General features: G+C 26.7%; 1 protein-coding gene across 4 annotated transcripts in view; it reads right to left on the bottom strand.

The window, feature by feature from the left end:
- Positions 1-21,574, bottom strand: part of LOC100203937 (uncharacterized) — a 252,056-nt gene that overhangs the window by 4,655 nt on the left and 225,827 nt on the right. For all 4 annotated transcript variants that reach the window (XM_065815356.1, XM_065815357.1, XM_065815358.1 and 1 more), the window contains 4 exons: positions 8,031-8,142; positions 7,587-7,906; positions 1,707-1,902; positions 300-938 (listed from right to left, as the gene is read on the bottom strand). In XM_065815356.1, the coding sequence (XP_065671428.1) occupies positions 300-938; positions 1,707-1,902; positions 7,587-7,906; positions 8,031-8,142 (1,267 nt within the window). The remainder of the gene's footprint in view (positions 1-299; positions 939-1,706; positions 1,903-7,586; positions 7,907-8,030; positions 8,143-21,574) is intronic.

The following is a 21,574-nucleotide window of genomic DNA, read 5'->3' as shown; positions in this document are numbered from 1 at the left end:
ATTTACTACTTTTTATGTTAACACTACTTTTTGTGCTAACTTTACGTTTCTATTGTTAATTTTATAATGTATTAACTTTATATGTTTCTATTGTTAATTGTACTTTTCTAATGTATTACCTCTATATTTCAAATGTGTATTCGTATTGTTATGGACTTATGTGACACCTAAGATGATATTTAAAAAATAATAAACCAAAAATGCTTATAGTAAAGTATTAAGTAAAACAATATATATAAATATATAACTAAAACAACCTTTATAAATAAATATATATATAAATATATAACTATAATAACCTTTATAACTAAAGAAAACAACAGCAAGTATGGAAAGCACAACAAGTGCAGCTTCTATGACATTCCAAAATTCATAAAAATAATGCCATCCTCTTCTATATAACAATTTGAACTCACGTATTGTAAAAATAAACATTAATAGAAGAAATATTATCTGCAAAATAATAGTTCCAACTGAACTTTCTGAAGTTAATACATAGAGATTAAGTGTAGTCACATCATAGTAAGGCACCATTCCACCAAAAGAAGGAAACTCAAACACAATAGTAACCTTAGTAAAATGATTTGTGGCTGCATTAAATAGAGCAAACTCAATAATCAAAGCTCGTGTTTGACGATCAATCCATTTTTTTTGCTTTAATTGTTTAACAAATTCTTTGTTTTTCCATTTTGGAAAAACTTCTAATACATATCCACCACCATTATACACTTCTAAAGTTGCAGAGAGTGGATATCCATTTAATTCTTCAGAAGTTTGATACCTCCATGGCATTGTCAACGAAGTGATAGAGGAGTTAAATATTTTTGGTTTTTGCCAGTCAAAATCAAAATCATGAACTTCTTCGAACTTTATTTTGTAATCGGACAGACAAGAAGTTTTAAATAATTCAGATACTTCATTAGCCTTTATACAGGTGTCTAAAAAATGTAAAAAAGTTTGTTTTCATTTTATCTTTTGGTATTTTTAAATAAGTTTACATTGTAACAAGTTAAATAAAGTTAAAATTAACATAATAAAATAAAAGCAGTTAATAAATTTCAAAAAATATTATTTATCAGTACATTAAACATGAGTAAAATATTAATTTTCAGTACATTGAACATGAATAAAATATTATTTACCAGTACATTGAATATAAGTGAAATATTATTTATCAGTACATTAAACAGGAGTAAAATATTATTTTAAGTACATTAAACATGAGTAAAATATTAATTTTCAGTACATTGAACATAAGTAAAATATTATTTACCAGTACATTGAATATAAGTAAAATATTATTTATCAGTACATTAAACAGGAGGAAAATATTATTTCAAGTACATTAAACATGAGTAAATCATTTATCAGTACATTAAACATAAGTAAAATATTATTTATCAGTACATTAAACATGAGTAAAATATTATTAATTAGTACATTGAGCATGAGTAAAAAAGAATTTAATTTTTTTTTAGAACATTGAACATGAGGCTAAAATTATTATTAATTGAGCATAGTACTACCAGGAATGTGATGATTTCAAAATTGGACTTTCTAAGGCTATCTACATAATTATGTTATTAATAAATGTGCTATGTCCATAGCAACAAAAAAAACAAAACAAAAAAAAAAGACTAAAAAAAAGGCATCTATACTGTATTTTTAATAAAACAAATTTTATGTTAAATGATGAATGTTTTTACCTGTCTTTACTCGAACTTGTCTGATTCTTATTCCAGTGATAACTTTTGACACAAGATCAGGCAAAAATACTTTTTCTGGAAGTTCAATATTTTTATTACCTTTGTATAGGTCACTAGTAACAAACCAGGGATCAGAACTAATTAGTGCAAGAAAAAACGCATCCATCCAAGGCCAGAAGTCATCTGAAGAATGAAGCTAAAAAAACAACACTATTATACACAGTAATAAAACAGTAATTTAACATAAATATTATTGCATCCCAGTTATTTACTATTATCACTAAAACAGTACTAAAATTTTTTTATGCAGTAGTAGAAATAAAGTAATATATTTAAAACTAATTATTAATAAAATCAATAATTGAACCCGCCATTTTGAACCCGCAATTTTAAAAAAGAAGTAAAAAGTTCAAGTTCAAGTAAAAACTTTAAAAAGTTTAAAAATTTAAATTAAAATTTTTTTTATATAAAAATATAAAACTTAAAAAAAACGTTTTTTTATTTATTTACTTCTATGTTTAGTCTCTTGATGATGATGATGATAATTTCTTTCTTCTATGTTTAGTTTCTTTAGCACTATAGACCTAGTGCTAAAGAAACTAAACATAGAAGAAAGAAACTATCATCACTATGATCATCATCATCATGATCATCATCAAAAGACTCTTAACATTTGGTAATCCTATGACATTATATATATATATATATATATATAAATATGTATATTTATTTTTATACATAAATATATATATATATATATATACATATATATATAAATTGGTGAAAACACTCATATTATTTTTGATAACTTTAACGCTGTTTTTAACCATCAGTAGGTTCATCAGGAAGAATCTTCCTGATGAACCTACTAATGATTCTTCCTGATGAACCTACTGATGGTGAAACACAGTGTTGAAGTAATCAAAAATTAGATAAGTGTTTTTACTAATTTATTATTGCTCTGTTCTTTTAGAACATTGAGCACTCTATTTGTAGAATACACTAACATAATTTATAATTTATATATATATATATGTATATATTTATATATATATATATATATATAAATATATATATATATATATATATATATATATATATATACACATACATATATATATATATAAATTAAATTATATATTTTAACAACTTTTAAAATGTATTCTACAAAATAGAGTGCTCAATGTTCTTAAAAGAACAGAGCAATTATAAATTATATATATACTACTGTGTTCAAAAAGTAAGGTGAATTTTTAATTTAAACTTCCGGCCTTATTCGAATCGTCCAATCCTTTTTATTTTTAAGTTGGTAGGAATGTCATTAACATTTGCGCCAAATTACATGTCAAACTCATAATTATTTTTTTTGTTTACGCTTGTTTCTGAAGTACCAAAAGTGCATTCGGCGATTTTCACGATGTCTAATTTTGTTGAGCAAAGAAGTGCTATTAAATTTTGTTTGCGGAATGATATTTCTGCTGCTGAAACGTATCGAATGTTGCAAAAGGCCTTCGGTGAAGAGACTATGTCTCAAAAAAATGTTTACAAGTGGTACAAAGACTTCAAAGAAGGCCGAGAATGTGTTGATGACTTGGAACGCTCCGGACGACCATCGACTTCGATTCATGATCGCAACATCAACAAAATCAAAGAATTGGTGCTTGCAAATTGTCGGTTAACCATTCGAGACCTTGTTGACATGGTTGGAATATCATTTGGGTCGGTGCAAGCGATTTTGAAGGATCATTTGGGCCTCAAAAGACTCAAATCACGTTTGGTGCCGAAATTTCTCAATTTCTTTGAAAAAGAGCGTCGCGATAAAACGTGTGAAGCAAAGCTTTCTGACTACAAACAAATTATTACTGGCGATGAGACTTGGGTCTACGCATACGACCCTGAAACAACCGACCAACCGAGTGAATACCGTGAAAAAGGCGAGCCGAGACCGAAGCAACCACGTCAAAGTCGCTCAAAAATCAAGGTCATGTTGACTGTTTTCTTTGATTATTGTGGTGTCGTGCACTACGAATTCCTTCCAACTGGCCAAACTGTCAACAAGGAATATTATTTAAGCGTTATGCGACGTTTGCGTGAAGCTATTCGCAATAAGAGACCGGAATTATGGGCCAATAACTCTTGGATTTTGCACCATGATAATGCGCCTTCGCACACAGCACTGGTTCTTCGTGAGTTTTTCGCCAAAAACTCTACCCATGTTGCTCCACAACCACCGTATTCGCCCGACTTAGCACCGTGTGTCTTCTGGCTGTTCCCAAAGCTCAAGAGACCACTCCGGGGAAATCGTTTTGAGTCCATTGAAGAGATCCAACGTGAATCGGCACGCGCATTAAAGGCTATCCCTACCGAGGACTTTTCGGCATGCTTCGAAGACTGGAAAAAACGTTGGCAAAAGTGCATTGGGGCCGGGGGGCGGGATTACTTTGAGGGGGATGATACAGATTTGGAAGAATAAATAAAGATTTTTCATTTTATAAAAAAATTCACCTTACTTTTTGATCACAGTAGTATATATATATATATATATATATATATATATATATATATATATATATATATATATATATATATATATATATATATATATATATATATATATATATATATAGCTAAAATTTGAAAAGAAAATTGCAAAAAAGCGTAGTAGAAATAGAAACATAATTTGGTTCAACCCCCCGTACAGCAAAAATGTTTCAACAAATATAGGTAAAATTTTTCTAAAATTAGTAGACAAACATTTTCCTCCCTCTAATAAATTACATAAGATTTTTAACAGAAATACCATTAAAGTAAGTTATAGTTGTACAAAAAATTTAGAAAGAATTATAAAAGGCCACGACTACTCGTTAATTAATAAAAATGAACATATAAAAGAAAAAAACACTGATTATTGTAATTGTAAACAAAAAATAGATTGCCCTCTAAATGGAAAATGCCTTTCGAAAAATGTAATTTACAAGTGCATTGTTTCCTCACAAAACAACCCTGATAAACAATATATTGGCTTAACCGAGGGGGAATGGAAAAAACGTTATGCCAACCACAAACAATCGTTTAAACACAAAAAATATTCAAAAGAGACTATGCTGTCAAAATATATTTGGGATTTAAAAGAAAAAAATAAAAATTTTAATTTACAATGGTCTATTCTAAAATCTGCCCCTGCCTATAATAACATTTCCAAAAAATGTATGCTATGTTTGCAAGAAAAATTTGAAATAATTACTCATTTAAATCAAGAAAATTTATTAAATAAAAAATCTGAATTAATTTCTAAATGTAGGCACGAAAATAAATACCTCTTAAAAAATTATAAAAACAAATGACCAAATTAAACTATCCCCATTCCAAAGAAAATTATTTCATAATTACTTTCTGTAACTTCCCGTTAACAAAAAAATATAGTAATTAAAAATTTTTTATAATAATTTATAACTTCCTGTAAAATATTTTTTTCTATAAATTGATTTTTTTTGAGATTTAGTAACTCTTCCTGATGATCCAGCAATGGTGAAACTTCAAGTCGAAGATAAAAGTTAGATAAGTGTTTTTTACTAATTTATATATTTATATATATATATATATATATATTAAAATATTTTAAATGAGAAAATACAACTTTATAATGGAACTTGAAGTTCCATGCCATTCGGCAATCATCAGCCATATTATTCAAATATAAAATAAAAACCGTTATAAAAAATACAAATTTAGTGTTGCAACGGCATCTGACGTCAAGCGTACGTGATCCGATATTTGCTAATCGCCAGAATATCAATTGAACATAGATTATCTTCCAATTCTTCAAAAGAAAAAATTTTCCAAAAGTCTGCTCTTATTTATAAAGACACATTAGAAAAGTCTGGATTTCCCACCAATCTCTAATATCATTCAAATCTAAATCTTTCTAATACTAATAAACGAAAAAGAAATATAATATGGTTTAATCCTCCCTTCAGTAAAAATGTGGTAACAAAAATTGGACACCTTTTCTTAAACTTAATTGACTTACATTTTCCATTACATCATAAGCTCCACAAAATTTTCAACAGAAACACAATAAAAGTTAGTTACAGCTGCATGCCAAATATTCGATCTATTATTAATTCACACAACCAACAAATTTTGCGCATTAAACTCACCACTAATGATATAAATTGCAACTGCATTAAGAAAACAGCATGCCCGTTAAATAACGAATGTCTATCAAAAAATGTTGTATATAAAGCCACTTTATCATCACCTAATCCCAGTCTTACGGAAAAATCTTACATCGGTATCAGTGAAAACACATTCAAGCTCAGATTTGCAAACCACCTTAAATCATTTAATGCAATCAGGTATAGAAATGATACAGAACTTTCAAAAGAAATCTGGAAACACAAAGACGCAGGTAACATGCCTATAATTAAGTGGAACATAATTAAAAGATGCCAATCTTATAACCCATCTACAAAAAAGTGTAACCTTTGCATTAGTGAAAAATAATTTATTATGAATTTTGATAGTGGTTTACTACTTAATAAAAAAAGTGAATTGGTTTCTGCTTGTAGGCATAGGAAAAAATTTTTACTTTCTAACTTTGATTCTGGCGATTAGCAAATATCGGATCACGTACACTTGACGTCAAATGCCGTTGCAATGCTAAATTTGTATTTTTTATAACGGTTTTTATTTTATATTTGAATAATATGGCTGATGATTGCCGAATGGCATAAAACTTAAAGTTCCATTATAAAGTTGTATTTTCTCATTTAAAATATAATTAATATTATTTGATCTATTTTTTTCAAAAAGATATTGACCACTCTTAAACAGACAAGAGTTGTATTTCCAGCAATATACAACATTTATCAATATATATATATATATATATATATATATATATATATATATATATATATATATATATATATATATATATATATATATATATATATATATATATATTTATATATATATATATATATATATATATATATATATATATATATATATATATGTATATATATATATATATATATATATATATATATATATATATGTATGTATAGAGATGTATAGAGAGTAATTGTGGTAAAAATAATTTGTTAAATAATTAAAAACAATTTGCTGTTCACAAAGTTAAAAGTTAACAAAGAAATAAAACATCCACCAGTTAACATAACTTACATAGTTAACATATTTAACATAAATTGACACAATTAACATAAACTGATGTAATCAGCATAAATTGACATAATTAACTTATATAACTTAATTTTTTTATGACATAACTATTTAATTAAAATTTAAATAACATTCAATTAACATGCAATTTATTTAATTATTTATTTAACTTTATTTAACATCGGTACAGGTTACAAAAGTATTGTAAATACTATATAAACCAATCAATAACCAAACCAATCTTAAGTCAATTTGCTACAATCCAATACAAATATAAATTTTTATTCATAACATAGTTTGCGAGGCAATTAATAGGCTTCTACTCACTGATTTTGGATGTTGCTTTTTGAATAAATAAGCCTGTTGCCCTGAATAAATAGGGATCAAACTCTTAATTAGCAGTCCAAGATATTGAAGAGATTATTTTTTCAAGATATCAAAGAAGAACAACTCAAGAATACAACTTTAAAACATACTGCATATTGTAAAAAGGAATGAAACTTTACTACATATTGTGAAAATAACCAATTGTGAAATTAACACAAAGATACAAAATATTGTATGCGCATTATGCATGTATTGAATAGTGTATGCACAAATACACAATTAACAAATTTAATAAAAATATAATTTAAACATAAATTAAATAAATTTACATAAATTTTATAAAAATGTATAAATTGTATAAATTACCATTTCAAAAACTTTAAACTTATCATTTTTAGCTTTAGATCTCAATTTTAAATTAAAAAGCTCTTCTACATCATGTGTTTGATAATACGCATAACTTCCACGTGATATGTAACCAAGATAAAAAACTACAATAGAAAATAAGATGTATACTAACAGCTCCCAAGTAATTGTTTGCATCTTTAACTCCTTTGAATGGGCTGCTTTCATACTTTCAATTAAAGAGGATGGAGGAGGCACCCAGTTATTATCGATTCTTTTAAGAATTGCTTCTTCATTCTTAGTACTATGAAGCCAATTTTCATTGCAAGCAAGCATTTTTCCTAAATTTTCATACACCATCAGTATTATTTATTAAATTAAGCAAAAAACTTAATTTTGTAAATTATAGACATTATCTTCCTAAAATGAAATACTATAAAAATCATTATATAAAAACACATTCACCTCGTATGTAAAGCATATACCGATCTTTACTTATTATAGCTTTGGAAATGAATGCAGCAAGTATGGAAAATACAAATATTTTTATAGGTTGCATAACAATAATATCATGGATCTGAAAAAAAAAAAATTAAAATATCTTAAAATTGCAAACTCCAAAGCATAAAATGGTTCAACTTATTGAACGTTTAAGTTTTCGAGTGATTTTTATGAGAAATTTTCAAACAGAAATCTGACAACCCTACAAGTAACTGGAAGTTCAAGTTATCTGGAGTTTACTTTGTGTGTAAAGATATATATATATATATATATATATATATATATATATATAATATATATATATATATATATATATATATATATATATATATATACACACACACACATATATATAAAATAACAAAATTCAGTACACTTTGCGTCAAAACCATTAAATTTAATTGAGGAAACTAATTAAATCATTTTTTTTATATAAAAATAAAAATAATCTGAATGTTTTTATTTTAATTAACTTATTGTTTGCATACATCGACTGACAAATAGGTAGACAATCATGCTGTTAAATCAACGGACAAACAGGTAGATCATGCAAAAACTCTTGTACGTATTAGAGTGCTCAAAAATAAATAAATAGTATTTATTTATATTATTTAATAGAGCATAACATATATATATATATATATATATATATATATATATATATATATATAAATTTATAAATAAAATACAATTTTGTATGATTTTGTATATTTATATATATATATATACATATATTACATATATATATATATATATATATATGTAATATATATATATATGTAATATATATATATATATCCAATCTAATCCAAGCACTTATCGCCAAGCATTTGAAATCAACTGGTTGTGGATGTTGCATGGTTTAATACAATATACACCAAACACTACAAATTTGTCAATTTAATACATATAGATTTATAATTTATATATATATTTAATATATATATATATATATATATATATATATATATATATATATGTATTTATATTTTATTTAGATGAATAAAGTTAACTGATTAGCGGGAAAAATTCATGCCCAAAGGCAATCATCAGCCGTTAATACAAACAAAAAACGTAAACAAACCGTTACAAAAATTTAAAAATTAATGTAGATTGACAAATGGCGTTATAAACAAATCTACATAAAAAATCAAATCAAAAAACAAAAAGCCATTATAGTTTACTAGTGTCGACACTGAGATACTATTTTGGTCTTTTTATTCAGTAGGTTTTTTCCATTATGTGATAAAATAATATATTTTTTGTAGAGACAGGAGGCATGTTTTTGTTGCTAGATTGTAAGGTTTGCAACATTTGATGATTTTCCATTCTATAATTTCTTTATACTTTGGTCTTTTGAGCTCCATATTTCCTTAGATAGTTCTGTGTCATTTCAATACTTAACTAAAGCAAATGATTTTAGATGGTGTATTAACAATGCCAAAATATACTTTTTTTTTACAATCATGATGACTGGAACTTACGGTCGCTTGGTAGACAATGTTAGACAAACATTGATTGTTCAAAGGGCAAAAATTTGAAATTATGCAAATTTCTGATAGATTTTAGGTTAGGCATGCAACAGTAGCTGATCTTAATAGAATTTTGATTGAATATTTTATGTAGATTGTGGCCGGCTGGAAAATATAAGTCAATAAGGGCTAGAAAACGGTTTCCTATTTTTGCTTTGACGTTTAAGCTGAACGGAGGGTTATACCAAATGATATTGTGTTGGCAATGCTTTTTTTGTTGATTTTGATTTTAGAATAATTATGGTTGGTAGGTAAGCATTCACTTGTATCTCGATTTTTTTAAAGCCTCTTTATATGGTAGAATAGTCTTTTTAAAGAATGTTTGATTAATTGACATGTCTTTGTTCAATATTGTGAGGGATTGCTTTTATTATGGTTGGAGGGTGGATGTAATTAGATGGTTATAATTAGAGTGGATGTACCTTATTTGATTATCAGGTTTAAAGTATGGTTGAAATGTATTGTTATTTAGATTTAATGTAACATCAAGGTAGTTAACAATTTTTAAATAAGATTGAATGGTGATTTGAAAATCGTTTCTTTTAAAAATATGTCTTATATGCTTTTTGATTTTATCCATTTGCTGACTGTTTTTGTTCTTAAATACGGCAAGACTGTTGTCACAATATAGGCTGAAATCTTCTTTGTTATAATGCTGTAAAATTTGATACAATTTGCAAATTTCATCACCATCAAATGTCCCCATTTTTACATTGAACAATCCATGCTTTTTAATCCATGCTTTGTTGTTGTTGAAGATAAGGGATATTCTTGCATGCTTTATCAATGCTTTGTCTTTGCTTTTGATAACGATATGTTGGTCAGCAAAATTTATAGCATTGTTGAGGGTGTTTTCATTTATGGAAGGGTAAAAATCATTAACATAAAAAACTAGAAATTTGTATAAGTGCTTATTGGTGATTTTTAAAACTAGTCTACAACATATTGTGTACTTAGCCATTGATTCAAAATTTATTTTTAAGTTCACAATTAATTTTTGTTAAAATTACTTTAGTAATTCATCATACCTCATTTTTTGAAGGATTCAAAAGGCGCATAAACATCAAATATTTATAAACTTGGAAAAATTATTTATAAATAATTATAAATTAGTTTATAAATATTTGTTTATAAATATTTGATGTTTTGTCAGCTTGTGTTTCATGAGATATACGTATAGTTTTAATGTTTTTTTTCCATACCTTTTTGAAAAGTGTTGTGTATTTCTTGAAATTTTATTAATTTAATAAGATTGATTAAGTCTTGTTTGAAGAAAGACATTTCTTTTATTTGTGGTGGATATATAGGAAATTTAATTCTGTAGTTTGTATAATTGATTTTGTCTTTAATTCTTCGATTGTTATTAATTAAAAAGACCGCTTTCCATCCAATTTTCTTTAAGAGTAATTCCGTTTTGTTTATTAGTTTTAATTTAAAGTCTCTCTCTGACAGTATTTTAAGTGACATTTATTTATTCTGACAGTATTTTTACGATTTGGTTAATTTCTGCTAATCAGTTGTTTTCATCTAAAAATAATATAAATATGTATAGCTCTATTATTGATTAATAATTAATAACAGACTTCACTGTAACACAAGAGACATATTATTACATCAAAATACTTAACCTTGAATATATTCTATATATCTATACATATATATACATATATATATATACACACATATATATATATATACATATATATATATATATATATATATATATATATATATATATATATATATATATATATATATATATATATATATATATATATATATATATATATATACATATATATATATATATACATTTGTAGACTACACGTGTAAAACCACAAATGTCACATTTTTCTTATTTTGAGAAAAATGAAATTTAGTATTTAGTGGCATTACATATCTGTTTATATTTAATATATTTAATTAAAAGTATATTTTTATGCCATTTTAGTCCTAACACAATATATAAATGCATTTTATGTGCTAAATACAAGAATTATTTATTCACAGTGTTCTTTTGAAAACAAGACACTCATTATGGACATCTGTGATTTTTCCACTGTAAATTCATCATCTCGTAAACCACTTAGTAGCTTGTAACCTTTTAGAGTACATACTTATTTAAAGGTAGATGGTAACACATTGTATTATACAACCAAAACGCACTGTGATAGGATAATAAAGTTGTCCCCCTTCCCCCTTCTTTTTATTAAAAAAAAATCAAATAAAAAATTATATGAAAGTTTTTTTTTAGCTTTATACAAAATAGCATTGCAACCTTATCTCTTCCCAAACCTCATCTATTTACCATAGATGATTCCATGATGTCTGTCTTTCACCACTTTATATCAGGTTTGTATAAACCATACAAAAACCAATTGTTAACACACCATTAATAAAAATGTTTGTTTTTTTAATTTCAAAGAAAAATAAAATAAATTTTTTAATAATAAGATAAAATAATATCAAATAATGACTTATTTTGTCCACTTGTCAAAATGTTTAGCTTCAATATGCCTTTAAATATTTAACAAAAAAGAAGCCACAGAGCTATGTATGCTTGTTTTAGTTTATCAGACACTTCGATCTTTGATCTAAACATATGGAATGTAACACACATAAAATTAAATATTTTCAGTTTTCCATATAATTAAATTATAACTAGCCTTTAATAATTCAATTTCTCTAAGTGAACAAGTCTTAAAAAATCAGCATGGTTTTTTACCAGGTAAATCTTGCTTTACAAATTTGCTTGAAAGCTAAGATATTGTAACTCTAGCAATGGACCAAAATTATCCTATTGATATCCTCTTTACTGACTTTTCTAAAGCATTTGACAGAGCTCACCATAGAAAACTTATATAAAAAATTGAAATGTATGGTATAAAGCGATTCATTCTTAAATAGATTGAGTCTTTTTTATTGAACAGAAGGCAAAGAGTTGTTCTTGAAGACATTGCTTCTACCTGGCTTAGTGTTTTAAGTGGTGTACCGCAAGGCTCTGTTCGGGGACCAATTTTATTTTTAACTTATATCAATGATCTTCCGGATAAACTAAAAAATAAATGCAAGCTCTATGCTGATGATTGCAAAGTTTTCCACATAACCCGTGATAACAGTAGTAATGATCTACAGGATGAAATAAATTCTATTTTTAATTGGTGCAATGACTGGAGTATGCAACTAAATATAAAAAATGTCAAATAATGCATGTCAATAAAAGTAATAAATTAAATAAAAATATCAATAAATATTACATTTCTGATTATCATTATTGATTACTGTGGATTGTGTAAATGATCTTGGTATCATGTTTAAAAGCAGTCTGAAATATGGTCATATGCGCATGTTTCTAAAGCAAATAGAATTTTAGGTCACACACATTTTCCTTTTTAAATGTTGATATACTTAAATTATTATATGTTTCGCTAGTACACCCTCATCTAGAATATGCATCTTCTATTTGGAATCCATTTTTAAGACATTTATCTTATTGAAGGAGTACAACATAGGGCAACAAGACTAATTACAGGATATTCAGAGCTTCTTTATGAGGAAAGATTAAATAGACTTAATTTAACAACCTTATCTATGAGAAGAGAAAGAAGCAATTTAATTAACTTTTTTAAATGTCTTAATAATTCTTATCAACTAAATACAGTATCTTCCCTAAAGAACTTTTGTCGACCAACTGGACCAGCTGGAAGTGTTCGTGACTATATCCACAATCATAGATATACTTCTGAGATCTGTAGACACTCGAGTAGAAGGAATTTTTTTTCCAATCGTGTTATTCCAATTTAGAACACTTTGCCGTTTGATGTCAAACTTAATAAGCCAGTGTTAAACTTTAAAATAAGTCTTGATTAACTTTATTATGTGAATTAAAATTTCAAATTGTAGTTTTTAAACTTGCTGCTAAAGTGGATTACCACTCAGTGAGCATTTACTTACTGCAGCAAATAAAAAAATAAAAAAATAAATAAATGAACAAACAACCAAGAAGTTTGGCTTTGAAACTCTGCAAGTTTCAGAAATTTTTCTTGTATCATGTTTATATATAATATTAAATTGTTATGGCTTTTTGCGTAATCATCTAATGTTTCTGCCAGAAACATTTGATTTGCAATAGCCATGTTTCTGTCACATTCTATAGAGGTCTCATACCCATACAGAATGCAACAGAGTTCTAAATGGTTAATAAAATCAATCTAAAACTTTTAATTTTATAATTTGCCTAGCACATAAACTGCAAATCAATTTGATATCCTTTACATTTGGGATAATTGATAATTTAAAATCATGCAGGATAGAACATGCATCATCAGACCATCTTTTTCCAACAGTTTCATCATAGCAATAAAATATATTTTTTGAGTTAAAAGTATATTAGTGTTTAAAAAATAAAATAGCAGTTGCCTGGAATAGTATACACATTGATTTCAAACGTTTAGGATTTTATTTTTTGGGGAAATCCAAGCAAATTACTTCAAAATTAAAAGCGTGATGAGTTGGAAGACAACTCAGTGTAGTTAAGGCAATATACAAACTATTTGAATTCTTTTATTTGAAATTAGCATGATTTTATTGGTGCATTATGTCCAAACAAGAGCTTTAGATGTTATAATTTTTTTTAAAATTTCTAGAACCTTTTTACTGCCCCTAATAGTGAAACTAAAAAACACTATTTTGGAGTCTTTAGATCACTTGCGCTGATAGGCGTTAACATGAATTTAGTTAAAATCTTTTCAAAAACCCGCTATAAATCCTATTTCTAATTGGTTCTGACGCATATTAACTACATATAGTTGCCAAAATACAATATTTCTATCAATTTTCACAAAAAATACTAAAATTCAAAACAAGGAAGAGCATATAATTAAATTTTTTTGCCAATAAACAATCAGAACTGATCATATTATTAAACTATGATGTTCATTTCACATAAAAAGCATATTTATTTAAAATCTTATTCAAATTTGGACAAGCAATCATGATTTTACAGAGATTTAAAAAAAAAATAAAAGAATCATTGGTCTGGGTTTTTTTGCTACAAACATTTTTATTTTATGATACAGCATAATTTATCATTTTAAATTTTTTTTCATAATTCACAGACCTGATCATCTAACGAAAATATGTCGTAGTCAACAAAATATCATACAGACACTCTAATATTTCAAAATTGCCTTAACTACCCCGAGAAATAGCTCTTTTCCTCTAATAAAACATTAAAGTTTTTCTCTGATGGAGCTGGAGCAATACATCTAAAACATTATTTTTTTGCAATATATTGTTAGCAGTATCAAAACCAAAATATTATTGAGTCTATTTTTTACTTTGCTAGGATACAAAAGGTACACCTAATGAATTAAAACAAAATTTGAAATAATCCAAAAGAAAATTTTTGTCATTATAAAAAAAAACTTATTTATATTTTTTTGTGCCTTATTCAAACTTATTTATGTTATGTTGTTTACTTCATCCGACATATTTTTCTTAAGGATATAAGTTAATCATATGACTTTTTTTTTTTTTTCACCTCCTCAAGGCCGAGAACTTGGACAACCGTGTTTTTTACCTGGTAAACATTGGACAACAGTGGTTTTTTCAAAATTGCCCTTTTAATTAAACGACCATCGACATTTAAAACATAGTTTTTTTGTTAAATTAAAATAACTTAGTACTAAAATATCATAAAAATATATAAAACTTGAGATTTTTAAAAAGTGGACACCGGTGGTTTTACCAGTGTGGTCTCATATATATATATATATATATATATATATATATATATATATATATATATATATATATATATATATATATATATATATATATATATATATATATATATATATATATATATATATATATATACATGTACATATATATATATACATATATACATGTACATATATACATGTACATATATACATGTACATATATATATATATATATATATATATATATATATATATATATATATATATATATATATATATATATATATATATATGTGTAAATTATGTTAGTGTATTTTACAAATAGAGTGCTCAATGTTCTTAAAGAACAGAGCAATAATAAATTAGTAAAAAACACTTATCTAACTTTTATCTTCTACTTGAAGTTTCACCATTGCTGGATCATCAGGAAGAGTTACTAAATCTCAAAAAAAATTCAATTTATAGAAAAATATATTTTACAGGAAGTTATAAATTATTATATAGTAATTAAAATAAATATAGTAATAAATATAGTAATTAAAAATTTTTTTATAATAATTTATAACTTCCTGTAAAATATTTTTTTCTATAAATTGAATTTTTTTTGAGATTTAGTAACTCTTCCTGATGATCAAGCAATGGTGAAACTTCAACTAGAAGATAAAAGTTAGATAAGTGTTTTTTACTAATTTATTTATATATATATATATATATTTATATATAAATATATATATATATAAAAATATATATACATATATATATATATATATATATATACATATATATATATATATATATACATGTACATATATATATACATATATACATGTACATATATATATATATATATATATACATATATATATATATATATATATATATATATATATATATATATATATATATATATATATATATATATATATATATATATAATTAATTAGTAAAAAACACTTATCTAACTTTTATCTTCGACTTGGAGTTTCACCATTGCTGGATCATCAGGAAGAGTCTCTTCCTGATGATCCAGCAATGGTGAAACTCCAAGTCGAAGATAAAAGTTAGATAAGTGTTTTTTACTAATTAATTATTGCCCTGTTCTTTAAGAACATTGAGCACTCTATTTGTAAAATACACTAACATAATTTACATATATATATATATATATATATATATATATATATGTACATGTATATATGTATATATTAAGTACATGTATATATGTATATATGTATATACATATATAAATATATAAATTAGTAAAAAACACTTATCTAACTTTTTCTTCAACTTGAAGTTTCACCATTGCTGGATCATCAGGAAGTGGAAAAGAAGAGGTAGTGAAATGTTTTTTAATGTGAAACTCTTTCTTTGAAACTCTAAATCTTGGCCTTGACCTTAAAACTCTTGTCCTTGGCCTTGTAACTTTTGGCCTTGGTATTGTCCTTGGCCTTATAACGTGTAGCTTTGGCGTTGCTACTTTTGGCCTTGTTAACAACTCTGCCTATAGTATCCCTATATTAAAGCCCCTATAGTAAAAAACAACGGGAGGTCAGTTATATTCTCAAGAGAATGTCACCATAAAATAAAGAGTCAAATTTAAAATCAAGCATCATTAGGCAATCAAAAAACAATGGTATATATACACATTTCAAATTAGTTTCATTAATGTGTACCAATTTGAAAATTATTTAAAAAAATTTAGCCCAAATATCTCCCGAAATGTTTCATTTTCACTGATGGACTTTAATGACGGGCTTCACAATTCCTAAAATTAGCATTGCAATGTCCTTTCCTAAACCACTTTATAAACCTTAGGATTAAAGGAAATAATTGGCAGACCATATAATGAAATAAACATTAAACTTGACACAGTTTTTTTTTATAAAGAGTTTCGCAAAAAAGATAAGATTATATTCATAGTAGAAAAAGAACACTGGCATTCAGCTGTAGAAACAATCAAGGTATTTATAGCAGTGCTCAGTGGATGAAGATCACAAGGTGTTTTATTACAGTCACCAGTGGAAAAGTACTTGCAAATCTTTAGACTGCTGTATTTTCACAAATATTTAAAGTTTTAGCTAATTGTTTAATGTCTTCATCTTCAAAGAATCACGGTTATCTTCAAAAGATCACAGTCTGCAAACCATGGTGGCTAATCGAAAATATGAAATTTTTTTTACTCAACTATTGTGCTTTTTTTTATTTGGATCATTATCTTTGTCTTGGTTATAAATCTTAACAATTTATGCATAGCTCTAGTTGTAAATATTCTAGAATCATGATTTTTACTTAGTTTACTAAAAAATTATTTTTGACTAATTTTAGAAACTTTTAATCTGCAATTTAATGCCTCTAAACTCAAACTTTTCTGCTGCAGGCTACGATTGCGAATAATATTTACTTGAATTATTTCTCATTAATTTAAATATATGGTATTTTAAGGTGATAAGCTGATGTGCATCAGGTAAAGAAGTTTGTCTATCTTGTAACATTTTAGAAAGATGTTATAGTTCTATCAAAGCATTTAGCATTTGTTCTATGTTAAGTATGAAATTATTATCACATAATTTCTTTTTAAGACCTGCGTATTGGGCTCTTTATCCTCTGTTTTGTTTTAAATCCAATAAAGATTCGTGAAAGTGTTGATATAATGCTGCAAAGTTATTCTAAACAGGATGCACTGGACAACACCCATCTGTTACCTAGAATTTTGTCCAATAGAATTTCATTTTATATTTAAAGCTATGGCAACAGTTTCAAGTTCCTTTTTGTTTTTAGGAAAAGCACTATAAATGAAATATAACTTATCAAAAATTTTTTCAAATTGACAAATTGGTAAAATATCTCGCACAACATCATTTACTGCTAACTCTAAATGGTGATTGCTACAATGCTAAAAAAGTAAATTAGTAAACTGATTTAAAAGTTACTGGGCCAAGCCTGCCTTTTTGCCAAGCAAATTAGAAGCACCATAATAAGACACCCAATTACGTAATAAAAAGTTTTTGTCAAAACCAAAATTATGTAAAGCATTTTTAAATAGTTTGCAATAGATGAGACTTGTATATAGATGTATTAGATGAACTAGGGCACATTAGTAGAATTAAATTAGACAAAATAAATAATATTATTCAAAAAAAATAAAATTTGCAACAGTGGAAAATACCAATGATGTTATAAATTGGTTTTCTAAAATTACAAATAAAAATAAATGCACATTCATACAATTTGATATTAATGATTTTAAAAATAAAATGGAGTTCATTTTAGATAAAATAGTAGCCCTCAATTTTAGATAAAATAGTAGAATTTGGAAAAATCTGCACTGAAATTACAGATGACACTATTTGTCTTATTAAACTTAACTGTATTTTAACAATGAGACGTGGAAGAAAAAAAACCACACACAAATGGTTTGATGTAACAATGGGAAGTTATGACGGAACAGAAATTTGTAGGCTTATATATTTTAAATTCCCTTGCTGAAATAGTTCCTTTTAATCAATTAGACTTGTATTGCGATGATGGTTTAATAATAATGCAAAAAAAAAATCAGGACCTTAACTTGACAAAATCAGAAAAATATTATAAAAATTTTTAAAAACATTGGCTTCCATATTGAAATAACTATTAATTTAAAAATTCTTACAGGTCTTATAAAAAACTGAATGATGAATTATCGTATATTAATATAAAATCAAACCATGCCCCTCAAATCTTGAAATAAATTCCTATTTCAATTAATGATAACCTAAATCAAAACTTTTCTAATGAAAATATTTTTAACTCATTAACCTTCTCTACTCGACTTATGTCTTGTTTCTGATCCTAGTCAGTGCTCAGTTTCTCCACATTCACCCTTAAGTGCTTCCGATCACAGTTTGATCTCTCTAAAACAAATATCTCATTCTTCTTTATCATCTGAATCTAAATCATCATACCTCTTACAACTACCTTAAAGCTAACTGGGATTCTTTCAGTGATTTTCTTTGTGATGACCCTTGGGTAGAAATCTTTCGTCTTCTTGTTGACAAATGTGCTTCTTACATAACTTCGTGGATTCAGGCTGGCTTTTATTCCCTCTCAACAAATCCAGGTCAAGCCTCACTCTCCTCCAGGATTTTTCTCACATTGTGCTGCTGCGATTGCCAATCGAAACCATTACTTCCACATATATCAGCAAAACAATTCTCCAGAAAACAGACGTCTACTTATTACTGCTAGAAACCATTGTAAAAAGGTTTTGTCTAATGCCAAAGCCCGCTATTCTCAGGTCATGAAATCTCGTATTTCATCACAAAAATTAGGCTCTTGTGACTTCTGGAGAATCTTTAATAGTATTAATAATAAGGGCAAATCTTTAATTCCACCTCTCTTGTATGGTTCAGACTAAGTCACCTTGCCTAAAGACAAAGCTGAATTGTTTGCTAAAAACTTTTCATCAATATCATCTCTTGATTCCACTAGTTGCGTTCTACCTGATATAGCCAACAAACAGGTTGATCCATTGCTTGATATTCGTATCACTCCAACTTCTGCATCTAAAGTGATTTCTTGTTTAGACTCTTCAACAGCTTGTGGCCCGGATAACATACCTATTATAGTGTTGCAGAAGTGTTATCTATACTTTCAAAACTATTCAACAAGTGCTTATCAGAATCTTGTTTTCCAAGCGGCATCTGTTATTCCTATTTTCAAAAATTCTGGAGAGCAATCTGATTCATCTAACTACCATCCCATTAGTCTTCTTCCTATCATAAGCAAAGTTTTTGAATCTTTAACTAACAAAAATTTGTTAATCTCTAATCTTGAATTTAATAACTTAATTTCTGATCATCAATATGGATTTCAATTTTCTCGTTCTACAGCTGATTTGCTAATAGTAATAACGATTTTAGCGTGCATTAGATAAAGGTGGAGAGGTTAAGGCCATCACTCTTGACATTTCTAAAGCTTTTGATAAAGTTTTTCTATAAGCTTCCCTTTTTATGGTGTATCAGGTAACATCTTTTAGATTGTTGAATTCTTCCTTTCCAATTGTAGTATAAAAGTTGTCCTCGATGGACAGCACTCTTCTTCTTATTCTGTAACTGTAGGGTTCTATCCTTGGCTCTATACTCTTTTTAATTTACATTAACGATCTTCCAGATATTCTGTCATCTAAGGTGGCATTGTTTGCTAATGATGCTACCATTTATTCTTGTTGTGATAAGAAGCCAACACTATCTGATTGCTTGGAGGGGACTTTGAGTTTGAAAAGGATCTCACTTCTGCAACAGCATGGGGATCACAGTGAACTGCTGAACTTTAATTCAAATAAAACCCAATTTTTTTCAGCCAATCGTTATTGCAATAATTTAGATTTTTCTATAATTATGAATTTGGTAATATATGGTGATATATTCGATGAGTCATCCACTTTTCATCTTCTGGGATTAACTCTTACTTTTGATCTTTTTTTGAAACCATATATCAAATCTGTTGCAAAATTAGCATCTGTTAAGGTTGCATCTCTTTATCGAGCTAGACACTTTCTTACTTCGGATTCTATTCTCTATGTCTATAAATCTCAAATCCGTCCTTGTATAGAATACTGTTGCAATATCTGAGGCAGATCTTCTAATGATGCGCTTTCTCTTTTAGACAAGGTGCAAAAAGCGTCTCTTGTGCTATCTACTAAAATTCATTCTTGTGTTACTCGTTATTCAATTTAGTCTCATCCTTTTTCTGTGACTGTTCCTATGTGCTCCAAAATCTCTTATTTATCTAGTTTTTTTCCTCGGACATCAGTTCTTTGGAAATAAAATTCCTTTATCTTACTTTCCTGATTCATATAATTTGCAATCCTTTAAGTTGTCTGCTAATTGTTATCTTGCTTTACAATCTTCATCTTTTCTCTTCCAGTAACTTCCAACTCTAATTAGTGGTTGCTTGCAGCCTTGTTGAAAGCAAGTGTTTGAAAAAAAAAAAAAAAACTCTTCTAAACGTGTGCAAAAATTTGAAACAAAAATTGCAAAAAAGGGAAATAGAAATAAAATTTGGTTCAATCCTCTGTACAGCAAAAATGTTTCAACAAATATTGGAAAAGCATTTTTAAAATTAATTGACAAACAATTCCCTCCCTCTAATAAATTGCACAAAATTTTGAACAGAAATACTATTAAAGTAAGCTATAGCTGTACAAAAAATGTTGAAAGAATTATGAAAGGCTATAATTTTGCATTGATTAATAAAAATGAAATTCTAA

Source organism: Hydra vulgaris, chromosome 13 (assembly GCF_038396675.1).
Source record: "Hydra vulgaris chromosome 13, alternate assembly HydraT2T_AEP".
NCBI lineage: Eukaryota > Metazoa > Cnidaria > Hydrozoa > Anthoathecata > Hydridae > Hydra > Hydra vulgaris.
The sequence above is the reverse complement of the archived record's forward strand: the minus strand, read 5'-3'. Positions and strand labels throughout refer to the sequence as shown.